The sequence below is a fragment of the Caloenas nicobarica genome, chromosome 4 (assembly GCF_036013445.1).
Source record: "Caloenas nicobarica isolate bCalNic1 chromosome 4, bCalNic1.hap1, whole genome shotgun sequence".
Taxonomy (NCBI): domain Eukaryota; kingdom Metazoa; phylum Chordata; class Aves; order Columbiformes; family Columbidae; genus Caloenas; species Caloenas nicobarica.
In genome coordinates, this window is record NC_088248.1 from 54,427,112 (window position 1) to 54,439,935 (window position 12,824).

Below are 12,824 nucleotides of genomic sequence, written 5' to 3' on the forward strand. Positions count from 1 at the left end.
AGATTTACAGGATCTGCTGCAACAAGGCTGTTGAGAGGTTCACAGGCATAATAACGCATTGAATTTACTTAAAGGAATTTCAGCTTTCATCAAAAATGCCGGACTGGCCATCCTGAGGAGTTAAACTACCACAAAGGAGAAGCAGCAACTGCAGTGGCCTTGACACCTACCTCATTTGTGTGCCTTTTCCTTGAAAACTGCTGCACAGGTTAGGAAGGCAGCCCCGTGCCCATGCACATTGTGAAGCAATTACGGAAAAAAAAAAAACAAACAAACGAACAACATGAAAAATGTGTGTCTTCCTTTAAGTCCATTTATAAAACAAGCTGAGGTCTAAGCTGCTGCTTGACTTTTCTACTTGACACATCTGTCTAGCAGTCGGTGAGCAGCAGCAAGCCCCGTCTGACCCCAGGCACCAGCTGGATGGTGTGTACTCGCAGCTGGGCCCCCTCGTGCTGCCGGTGCTACAGGAGCGCGGAGTCTTCAGGGCACTCTTGGTGGTGACCACGGCACAGGTGACAGACTGTCCTCCTCGCCCTGACAGTAGTACTTCAGTCATACGGCCATAGACTCGTAGAATGTCCTGAGTTGGAAGGGACCCACAAGGATCATTGAGTCCTGTCCTTGCATAGGACAACCACAAAATTCACAACACGTGTCTGAGGGCTTGTCAAGTCTCTTTTTGAACACTGTGAGACTTGGGGCCGTGACACCTCCCTGGGGAGCCTGTTCCAGTGCTCCACCACCCTCTGGGGGAAGAACCTTTTCCTAATGTCCAACCTAAACCTCCCCTGGCACATCTGCCTGCCATTCCCTTGGGTTCCGTCGCTGGTCAGAGACATCTTTCTGGCTAGCAAAGCAGCAGTGGCAAGACCAACAGGAGTCCTGTCCCCTCCCCAGCAGCAGGAGGTGCTGGGCAGTGCTGAGACGTGGGAGGCGTCTCTGGGGAACGAACGGCTTCTGCGGCTTCATGAGGATCAGTCTGCAGGAAGGAAATCGGAGTGAAAGTCGTGCAAATGCTTTCAGGCTTGGCAGCACTGGGCTCGGAAGGGCTGAGCTGGGTATCGAACGTATCAGCTCTGTGAGGGTTTTAAGAAATTTTGGAAGCACGCAGAACTGGGACAATGATAAGACATCAAAGAAAAACCAGCAGGCTGGGTGTTTTAGGGCTGCCAGATGAAAGCCTCTGAGTATTGCACAAAGTAGCCATAGCTCCTCCTTGAGAGTTAGCAAGTGACGTTATCAAGGAATGAAACAAGCAGCCTTTCAGCAGGGGATAATTTGCCCTACAAACTTTATGCGTGAATTAGAAAAACAAGCTACGCTGTGTCAGTGCCAGACCATTCGAGAAGAATTTACTAAATGCAGAACTGATGCTTTGCTGCAAGGAAACCCATTTCCGAGTTGCGTGAGAACTGAAATAAGAAAAGTCTCCCGAAAGTCTCCGCTCAGGAGAACGTCTTAACTACCTGGATCAAAAATGAACGACCAGGGTAATGTAGTGGTAGCCAGGTCTGCCAGTCTGGGTTGTAGCAGGGAGCACCAAAGAGGTGCAGGAGCTCTGGGGGTGCATGGAGCGCTTGGAGTGAAGAAAAATTGCAAGGCTTTCATATGTTTTTAGGATTGCCAGCAACTGTTAGAAATGTAAGTTAAATTCATTGTCTCTCACATCTCTTGCAAGTCTTATCACCAAGGAGAGAGGAGTACATGTGGTTAAATGCACTGTGACTACCTGGGAGAAATGGGAAGAAGGCTTGTGGGAATAGGCATTTTTCTTCCTCCTCCTGCACGATGTGACTCTGAAGTGTTTGGTATAGTCAGCTGGAGAAGGGGCTGTGGGTCTCCTTTGAAGGGTGTGGAAGAAAAAACAGTGGTGTCATTCAGTGTCTGGTATCTGGTAGGGGAAATGGAAGTTGAAGGGTCCTCAGTAAATCTTCTACAAACAAATTTTGCAGCTTATGTGAATCCTATTTGTTTCATCTAGTTTTGGTTTCTTGCCTTTGGGTTTTTCTCCTTAACTTCACAAGCTCCTTGACATGAGCCTAATAAAAAGACAAGTGAACTGAACAGAGTCCCAGACTTCATTTCAGCTCTAAATCAGGCCCCTTCCTCCTATGTGAAAGAGTGGTCTTGTCAAAGGATTTGAAAGGTTAATCTAGAAGATCTGCAATTTTTGTTATACAAATTACTGCAGAATTTCTTGAACCTCATCTTCTCTGCCGTTTGTGATACTAGAATATTTGTGTGTCACGGAGAAACCCCATCAGAGGCATGGGCTTGTTGGCATTATATTTATCCGCATTTCTTCTTGTGTCTCCTCTCACTTGTCCTGCTCTTCTCCTTCTCTGCTCATTTACTCTTCTCCCACGGACCTTCATGTCTCGCTGGTGAGTGGCAGCTGCCTGCCAGGTGCCTTCTGACCCTGCTCTGCCATAGCGGTGCCCACTCTCCCCTTTTTTCTTCCTGCGTTCACAAATCGCCGCTCAGCCCTTGGCAGGAAAGCGAAGCGAAACCTGCAGGTTACAGCCCCAGTGGCCCCGCAGTCACGGGGGTCTGCACAGACACACCAGCCTGTGGAAATCAACGCTCGGCTTCTGTAGGCTGCTCTGGATGAATTTCGATCAATTTTAAGCCAAGCCCAGGGGATATAATTTTCTGGTTCAAGGATTCTTGCTACAATTTGTAATACATAAATCTGTAAAGCAATTTACATTTTCCTGTATGTGTATCGTTTTAATGTGGTTGTTTTAAATAGCAGCAATATAATTTTGATTTATAAGAGTGAAAATTTTTATTTCAGACTTCAAGGCTAGGGTGTTGGGCTTTTTTAACCAAAAAAAATAAAGGGGGGGGGCGTGGAGTAATGCAATTCTACACTCCTTTGAAGAAGTAAATTTATAGTGAGAAGGTAATAGAGGATGTGCTGCTTTTTCAGGCTGTACTTAATTGGGGTGTCTCCTAGGACGTTAGCCTAATAGTGCCAAGCGGCTGTGACTGCTACTCAAACAGGACAGCATTAGCATAAATTGTATTTAATGTGATAGTATTCATCCAGGGTTGAGCGGCTAAGTGATGCTTAGCCAGGTGTTAAATAGGTATGGCTATCTCAGGTTTAGTCAATTACTGTAGACATTTGCCAATTAAAGAAGGTAAAAGAGCAAATAAAAATTAAATTCCTTTCTACTTAGCACCTCACATTGTCTTTGCAATTCTCTAAATTGCTTTTTAAAATGTCTCTCTGTAGGCCTGTAGTCTTTCAAAATTAAAAAATTTCTACTGAATTTTTAACTGTTCAGCCCACTTGTGAAGCAAAATAATTTTCTTACCTATTTTTCTGATTTTCTAGCTTTTTTTCCCAGAGTACTGATTTATGTCCAGTTCCTATAACCAGAAAGATACAAGTGGATCGTGTAGTACATGTGCAAATCATATAACAAAAAAAAAAAGGTCTACTATGCAGTACCCCGTCTTTATAATCCTGTATCAATAGAAGTGGTACACTTGTATTGGAAAGATTTAAGAATACACAGCTTTTTTCTGCAACAAAATACATTATCCTACTATTAAACACCTTGCTGCTTTCTCCCACTGATATAGAAGGGTTTTTACCAGGAGGTGTGGTTCAAATCCCATAAATTCCATGTGCACACACACCCTATCCAGAAAGAGAAGACTTCAGCTGGATGAGACGTGATCTCTTCACCCTGTGCTAGTTCTAAGACAGAAGGATGGTAAGGGGAGGCATTTACCCTTTTCCGTAAATTTCTACTGCAAACATGTTACTCGGCACTTCTTCATTATCAAAGGGGCTGGTTGCACATAAATCTCACTTAAATGTTAATCGGCTTCAAGTGAGCTGCAGTCCAATGAAGGTTTGCAGATGAAGCGACCCAGAAGGGATCCGAAGCAAAAGAATTAGAGAGCAGTCTTGGTGCTTATTTGATATTCAAGGCTTTGGACAAACAAGAAGTTGTTGCCTTGTGTTCCTGTGTAGGGAGACATGAAACAAACTAAAACTTGGGTTTGTTATTGATGCTGCAGGGAGCAGGTACTCCGGAATCCCCAAAGCCATACCTTTCTTCTGCAAGAGGGAGTGCGGAGCTCGGTTTTGTTTCCCCAGCACCTAGAAGTGCCTGCAGCGAGGCTGCAGGGCTCCCGCTGGCGTTGGAGGAGCCGACTGTCACCAGCCCGCACCGCCACCTCCAGGTCCTGGCTGCTGGGCTGCCGGGTAGGACCGCTGCCGCGAGCGTGGCGGCCAGGCGACTTCGTGAATTAATGAAATCGGTTGTGCTGTTTGCACGCTGGCAGAAGGGAGAAGGACGGTTCATCTGCTAACTCCGCTTGATGATTTGGAAACAGATGTGCTGGCGGCGTTGCACGTAGTGCAGGACCACAGGTTTTGAAGAACTGGGCTTTCCTCCTCTGTCTCAGCAGATTTACAGATGCAGGCCCTGTTTATCTAAAGGTTTATGCAGATTCACAATCTGCGCATGTAATTAGGTGATTTACTTTGTTCAAGCTGTTTGGGTACTTAAAGTGAAACACTGGTGTGTGTCTGAAATGCCACCATGAAGGTTTCATTAGCTCTCAGTAGTTGAAGCTGATGTACTAGCTGGTGTCTCATTTTCTCCTGTAATTGTCTGTACAGCCTTGTTTATGGATGTGTACAGTTGCGCACAGATATATTTATAGAAGCTGCAGGACCAAGCGCTGGAGAGGCCCGATGGAAGCGTTTTGTGCACCGCTGCAGCACTGAGGCAGCGTTTGCTGAGCCGAGGCGACCAACCCAGCACCCACCAACACCCCCGTGGGCGGCAAGTGGCGTTTCTGGCACTTCCTCAAGGTGACTCAACACAAGTGGAATTTCACGGGACAAAGACGAGACATTTCTCACAGCCTCGGGAGTTTTCCAGGCCAAGTGCTGGAGACTCACTGCAAACAGTAGAGGCATCAACATTTCTTCAAGGAGAAGCCCCAGTATCAATACCGGCTGGTGGATGAAAAGCTGGACGTGAGCCAGCAACATGTGCTTGCAGCCCAGAAGGCCAGCCGTGTCCTGGGCTACACCAAAAGAAGCATGACCAGTACACTGAGGGAGGTGATTCTGGGGTCATGAGATCCCACCTGGAGTACTGTACTCAGCTCTGGGGCCCCCAACATAAGGACATGGACCTGTTGGAGCAAGTCCAGAGGAGGCCACGAACATGACCGGAGGGCTGGAACACATCTCCTGTGAAGACAGACTGAGAGAGTTGGGGTTGGTTCAGCCTGGAGAAGAGAAGGCTCCAGGGAGACCTTATTGCATCCTTTCAATACTTAAAGGGGACTGACAAGAAGGATGGGAACAGACTTTTTAGTAGGGCCTGTAATGATAGGAGAATGGGTAATGGTTTTAAACTAAAAGAGGGGAGATTCAGATTAGATACAAGGAAGACATTTTTTACAATGAGGGTGGTGAAACGCTGGCCCAGGTTGCCCAGAGGGGTGGTGGATGCCCCATCCCTGGAGACATGCCAGGCCAGGCTGGACGGGGCTCTGAGCAACCTGATCTGGTCGAAGATGTCCCAGCTCATTGCAGGAGAGTTGGACTACATCTTTAAAGGTCCCTTCCAGTCCAGACCATGGGGGGAAAAAAAAAAGCCCTGCAGCAGTCCATTGAGGAGAGTGTTAGGTAGCCTATATGTGGGGTGACTACCAGCTCCATCAGAAAATCAACATATTGCATTTTGATGAAAAATAACATCATCGTGGGCAGTATCTGCCCTTTCACAAATGCAGAGTGGGTCTGTCTCGTCAGGACTGTTGTCATCTTCCTCTTGCAGGGACAGCAGGGTTGCAGGCAGTGCTGTGGCAGGTGAGCCCCCTTGTCACCTGGAGCATCCCACTGCAGATAGCGCATCCGTAACGTGCATCAGGCTCCTTCTCGCTGCCCTCACCACAGGTCTTACATGCAGAGGGGTTACTGAGCCGGGCTCTGCGTGGTGGCTTGCTCATTTGGCTGTCGTTAGCCAGGAACAGAGGAGCGTTCTTACCGAAAAGCATATGAGCTCGTTAGATGTCAGCATTGCTGTCCACATTGGTGGACTTCAGTCAGAAAAGTAAACTTCTGTTTGTAAGAGGAATGAGACTCAGCAGGCTGCCCCCAGTCCACCCCTCTGCCTTTAAAGTGCTGTTGAAAATACTCTCATCTGTTTCCCACTTAGAGGGCATAATTATGAGTTGTGTTCCTTCGTGACCAAAATCTTTCATCCTGACAGAAGTCAGTCTTCAATGTAATGGTTTTAATCGTAGGCTCGTTTTTATCTCTGCAGTCCATTAAGTCCTACCTCTACTGGGAGATGATGTGCTGAATAAACATATTTAGTATTATCTTACAGGTTCCCTTAGGGCTGGAAATCCTTGCAGTTGAGCTTGGGTCACAGATAAACTCTCTACAGGGTGAGATTTAATGTGTCCTTTGGGTTGTCCAGGCGCTGGGGACTTTTTTTCAGAAAAGTTCTAAATCTTAAACAGCCTGAGAACAATCAATCATAGTCCTGGCGCTTCCATCACCCATGCTAGAAAGCTCTACTATGTCATGGTGACTAGCCAGTACATTGCAAAAATCTCTTTTGTAGGGCAGCTTTATTTAACTTCTGAAAAAATAAGGTCAGAAATTTAGGCCAATTAGTGTAAGCAAAGCTCAGCAGGTTCTCATCTCCTGTATGCAAGCAGATCTCTAATTACTATCTGCATATTTTAAACACTTTATACAGTCCTTTGAAATACGATGTTTCTTTAACTAGAATCTTGTATGCAGTTTCTCAGATTTTTGGCCTTTACAAGCTGCATGGGTTTTCTGTCTTAATTTGTAATTCTCTCCCCAGTTCATCTTCAATAAAATATTTGAGTAAATTTTCCTTCGGATTTACAGCTACCGTTAGAATTATGGGTTTTAATTTCAGTCGGTTGCCATGGTTAGGAAACTGTAATTAGATGTTTAATTATATAGATTAAGCACCAAACTATAGGTGTGTGTTTCATGGGTATGCAGGTTATTACATTTGTAGATCTACTTTGTGTAAAGCACACGTTTTGTTGTTCCTTGATAGCTGAGACACACACCTGTTAAACTGAAGCAGGAGATACTGCAGATTCTAGTGCCTTAATTAGTTTTGCTTGTTTCTAATGTGTTGATTCATTTTGTTTACACAGAGACTTTGCTTATGTGGCAAGAGACAAAGACACAAGAATTCTGAAATGTCATGTGTTTCGATGTGACACACCCGCAAAAGCCATCGCCACAAGTTTACACGAAATCTGCTCAAAGGCAAGTAGATTTAAAGTCAGATGCATTCGTCTGTTTAGGGGTCCCTGAGCCTAATATGTACAATCAGCAATCGTATGCAGTGTTAGTTTAGTTTGTATCAACAGCAACGAGAAATGGTGTAGAGGATTTGTAAAGGAAAGGACGCAAATGGATGGGAGTAATGGGAGGCTGAGCATTTAGACTTGAGGAGGGTGATATGTGCTTTTGATTTTGACAAGCGTGTATAGAGACTGAAGGTTTTCTTGAATAATAAAGAAGCTGCGGGTTCCAAATGGAAAAAGAACACAATGCTTCAATTAATAATAAATGGTGATGTTAAACTCCGTAAGTAAATCAGACCTTGTTTGAATGGTATTATTCAATGGTATTATCCTGCAGGACAGCCAGGAAAATAGTTGCCAATTTTACTCTGCCCACTTAAAAAAAAAATTAGGGAGAAGAGGGAGTTTAAGCTACTCTAGATAGAAATACTGAAGGACCTTAGTTCCTGCCTGTGGTAGTGTTGTCTGTAACACTGGAGAGGGCTGTTCTTTTCAGTTATTTTACCTTACAGATTTGCCACCATCCCCTGGTTATTAATTTTGGTTTTCTTGCATGATCAGTTCATGAGTGTCCTCTGTGCGGTCATTTCATGCAGCAGCAGCGAGGCAGCACATCCTTTACAGCAGGGAAATCTGATTGAAACGCTTTATAGAGAGACAGTTAAGCCAATCTACTTGGAACTCTTTTTTATTCTTTTATTAAGCTGTGGTGGATTTGAGGCTGAATCCCCCTTTTTAAAAAATATTATGCTGCTCATTTTGGTTTTCCTTAAAACGTGTCAGTTTGCACCACAGGAGAAGTGGGTCATGGGGATGAATAACCTTATCAGTTATCCCTGTGTACCTCGTCCCTCCTTGTGAGTCACAGCTCTTCTGGTAAAGCTACTTAGGAAACCTTCAGGTTTTAAAATTCTGCTGATTTACTGTATGCCTGTCACTTGCTTTTTACGTTTTGTCTTCCCATGAGCGAATGGAATCAGCGATGTCAAATTCCCTTCTGTAGCCAGTTATATAGTATAACGATTTTTCAGTCTGGCAACACGGCAGACGTGGCCCTGTGACGTTTCACGCCAACAACGTGAGCATTTACACGGCGCGTTAGGTGACCCCTGGGCAGCAGTTTTGCCGAGACAGAGGCAGAAGGTGCCCGGGAGCTCTGCAAAGCCTGGCAGGTGTGTGGGGCCGGGGTGCCCGGGGAAATGCAGGTGCAGGACTCGGGGAGCTGCTCGGGGTGGCCGGGGAGCTGCAGGCTGCATTGATGAGATTTGACAGCAGGGATGGCAGCGGTGGCTGCCCGGAGAACCCCGACCTGCCGTGTCCCTCAGCTTTCTCCTCCAGCTCTCCATTCTCACAGGTGTTCCCAGCAAGTCTAGCAGGGAAAAACACTCTACACGGGCCCTGCCACAGCTGCTTTTATCCAGTAAGGTCAACATGGAGTAAATGCCAGGGTAGCCGTGCACAGGGTGTCAGAAACGCAGCAGAGCTGTCGCAAGTGTAACTGGGACATGAAACTCCTGGCATGAATTTTGGATAAGAGAGCAGCTAAGCATTTAAAACCATGGCAAAGAGTAGCACAATAAAACAGGGTAGCTTTGTTAAGTAGAGCATGTTCCTTCATAATTCAGCAACAGAGGGAGTCCTGATGCAGGGAAGCGCTTGGCATGTGCTGACTGACACACTGGACCCCTTTGCTGGGTCAGGGCTGCGTCCTGAGCTGGTGAGCTCTTCATCTGCGGGGGGAATATTGTCATGTGTCCCTGTAACAGAAAATACTTTCAAAATATAAAACACATAAATAAATAAATAAATCGAAACTTCCTAGAAGTATCTTTAGATCAAATGTCATCTGCTGGAACATCATCATCTTTATAACTTAATTACAATTAACAGTCATAACATTATAGCATAAAGAAGCAGATGGCAGTGCTTTGTATATAAGCTTTGGAAAACCTCTGTTAGCTTCCCTGGATCACTCCTCAGTCATATATTTGTAGGGAATAATCATCCGAAGTGGTTATTTTGAAGTGGGTTTTTTTTTTTTCCTCTTTTGCTAATATTATACATTTTAGGAGAAGAACAGTGTGTATTTTGCATGGGATTTTTAATTCCAGAAGAAACATAAAAATGGAGGAAAAAACTATACACAGTGGAAGATAGATCAGAGAGGAACATGAATAATGAACACTCTTCTCTATGTGTTAAATATTTATATTTCTTGCTATATTACTCCTCACTGCAATTTTGCCGTTGATAAAAATGGCTGGTTTTTTTCCTCCTTCATCTATCTTTTATCTAGACTTGGATACCACTTAAACTCTTTATGTGGTTAAGGAATGGTAAATAAACCAGAGGAAAATTAAATGTGTTATTTAAAAAGAATAAACTGTTTGATCATGTAGCTTCTGACTTATTTCAGATTTCAGAAGCTAGGTTGTAATAGAAGTAAATTTATACTTGTAGTTGCTACTGTACTATATTTTTAAAAAATACTGTATTATTACTGTCTTCTTCAGATTATGGCCGAGCGGAAGAATGCTAAAGCTATGGCGTGCAGCTCTTTGCAAGAGAGGACAAACGTCACCCTTGATGTTCCTCTGCAAGGTACCGTGTGTCACAGCTGGTGTCCTTGGCAGGGTCCTGGGTTAGAGACCGTTTGTTTCTGATGCTGCTTTTGACCAAAATGAAGCATGTTGGGCAGAGAGGTCTGGAATGCAGTCTTGTCTTTTAATTACTGTATCTGACTGTAACTTGTTACTGTATTAAATTAAACATTTTTATTGGTTGTGTTGACAGTTGCTCAGTCATGTCAACTTGTACATTTCCTCTTTTATTTTGAAATACAGATTTTGCAAATGCACTCTTACTTATTTGTAGCTAATTGCACATATTGTCTTGTTTAAATCAAAATACCTTGAGATTGCATAAATTGGCCCATCGTCCTTAAGAGCAGAATATACTCCAGTTAATCCCTTGGATTCAGGGAAGCTGTAGGAAAACTCCTAGGTTTCAGCATCAATTTTAGCAACTTCCAAGGCAAGAGGTGCTAGTGGATTGTCATCCAGCTTACGGGCCTTTTGCACGCTCTACTGCACGGTAAAATAAAGTTGTCTTTGTGTGTCTTCATTAGTCATAGCTTAATAGTTGCTATTTTGAAAGTATTCCAGGAGGACAAACATACTCTGTGTTAGCTGTACAGGAAATTACATGCTTCTAGATCCACTGGTTTATACTGAATATCTTACTCCTAATCTATACATCAAATTGCTATTGATGAAATAAAAGTGTTTTTCCCTGCTGTGAATGCTGATAAACAGAAATTGATTTTTGTTCCCATGCAGTAGATTTCCCAACACCAAAGACAGAACTGGTACAGAAGTTCCACGTCCAGTACCTGGGCATGCTACCTGTAGCTAAACCTGTGGGTAGGTAACACTTAAGAATAAATGACTTCGGAAGTACCTTGCATGAACTCTCAGGGCTGGGCTCGGCCAGCTGAGCGTAAATGCGTGATTTTGCAAGGGTGAGGCACAGAGACGTCTGGTATGCAGGGCCTCAGCTGAACATGGGATTTGCAACCAGAGTATTTGGGAGCTGCCAAGAAGACAGTTTGTTTCTACTGCTTTCTCTGAATATGAGCTCTGCTACTAATGAGAAAGGCCCCAGAGAACTGAAATGGTGCAGCAGCTGAACAAGACGCGATTCTGTTTTTTCTAAGCCAGGGGCACCTCTTTTGTTTCTGTAGTTGAAGAAAACCAACTTCACAACCTTCCTTTTCATCATCAAATTAATTTTAATAAGGAGTCCAAAACAATCTGTTTTCTGTACTACTGTGTGAAAATAAATATTGCGTTATTGTTTATTTAGGTACTTATTTTTCATTATCACATTTTCTTCTGTTTTAGGAATGGACACTCTGAATAGTGCCATTGAAAGTCTAATGGCTTCGTCTAGCAAAGATGACTGGATGCCAGTTACCATGAATGTTGCTGATGCTACTGTCACCGTCATCAATGAAAGAGTAAGGCAGACTGTCTTGTTTGGAACAGGTTTAACGTAATATGAGCACTGAAAACCAGAAACACATAAACACTAGTAGAAAGAGTTCATTTGTACTAGAATTCATTTGTTTGGCTTGCATCTTATTTCCTTCCAGGGCCGTGAATCTGCAGAGGCTCTTACTGCTTGTATCAGCTTCAGCTTTATTTACCATTCCAAGGATGTGCTTAAAAATGTAAATTATTATAAGTATTCATTAGATATTTAAAACAAATTCAGTGTTATCCTTTCTAGGAGTTCTGAGCCTAAAATATTATAGGTTAAGCCCAAAGCAGCAATCCTAAATTCTAAACTGTATTTGCTTTAATCGTAGTATGGAAGCCAAGAGTAATATGAAAATCTGTGTTTCACATCACTGTCCTTTGTAGAGCATTTTCTGTAGAGATTAAGGCAATGAAAGTTTCAAAGAATGTCTTTTCTATGTCTGTTGATGAGGTCTTAAACCAACATCTCTAACATACCAGCGCCAGGGCAGTATCATCCGGAGTCATAATATCCCTACATTTCTTCACAAAACAAGCGGTGCTGGAAACGCACGATGTGCTCAGTGCGGATGCTCACCGCCTTGGTCTGCTGGTGGGAGCCTGGAAGGGGAGATCCAGCCCAGGCCTGGCCACACTGGGCACATGCAGATGAAAAGGAATTCCACGATATTGCATCAGCCTCTCCCCTTTCCAGTCAACTTAGACTTGAAAGTAAAATCCCACAGAATATCCAGTAGCCATGATCAATCATTTGATTCGTCACCAGAGTGAAGAGGAGATCCTGGTGGAGTGTCGTGTGCGGTTCCTGTCCTTCATGGGAGTAGGCAAGGACGTTCACACCTTCGCCTTCATTATGGACACAGGAAACCAGCATTTCGAGTGCCACGTGTTTTGGTGTGAACCGAACGCAGGCAACGTATCGGAAGCTGTTCAGGCTGCTTGTATGGTAAGTGACCTCTTTCAAAGGCACCCGTAGCACTTAGGGTGTTTTACTACCTCCAGAAACAATTGTCTTTCCAAATTTGCAATTAGATTAATTTCAAGACAGAGAAATAACAGATAAAAACAGCAATTGTGATTCTGGTATATTTAGTCAATTAGAACCCAAACATTTTTAAGTTTGAAATGTCAGTTTAGTGAATATTGCCCCTTTAATCATCTTCCTTCTTGACCTCTGCGACATCTGTGTCAGAACTCTTTTCTTTCACTACACAATTATCTAATGCTGGAACACGTTTTGCTTGGAGTTGTGTTATACAACCCAGTGACAATGTAGTGAAAATAATCCTTGTTCAAGAACAGCTGAACCCAGAAAACTTATTTTTCAGTTTTCAAAGGGCTGTTTGTATGAGTTAGTGTCCGTTGTGTGCTAATGAACAGTTTCTGCCCACACATTGGCAGACCAATGTCCCATGAATTTCAGTTGGGCTGTTC

The 12,824-nt window shown here is 43.8% G+C and overlaps 1 protein-coding gene across 18 annotated transcripts in view; it reads left to right on the forward strand.

Annotated features, from left to right (window-relative positions):
• The window catches only part of APBB2 (amyloid beta precursor protein binding family B member 2), a 179,568-nt gene that overhangs the window by 162,566 nt on the left and 4,178 nt on the right, over window positions 1–12,824 (forward strand). For 15 of the 18 annotated variants that reach the window (XR_010606085.1, XM_065633108.1, XM_065633110.1 and 12 more), the window contains 5 exons: window positions 7,195–7,309; window positions 9,864–9,951; window positions 10,689–10,772; window positions 11,253–11,368; window positions 12,157–12,336. Coding sequence is in view for 17 of the 18 variants with exons in the window: in XM_065633108.1 (XP_065489180.1) it covers window positions 7,195–7,309; window positions 9,864–9,951; window positions 10,689–10,772; window positions 11,253–11,368; window positions 12,157–12,336 (583 nt within the window). In the remaining variant the exon portion in view is untranslated. The remainder of the gene's footprint in view (window positions 1–7,194; window positions 7,310–9,863; window positions 9,952–10,688; window positions 10,773–11,252; window positions 11,369–12,156; window positions 12,337–12,824) is intronic. The other 3 variants (XM_065633123.1, XM_065633111.1, XM_065633121.1) reach the window with 1 other exon arrangement.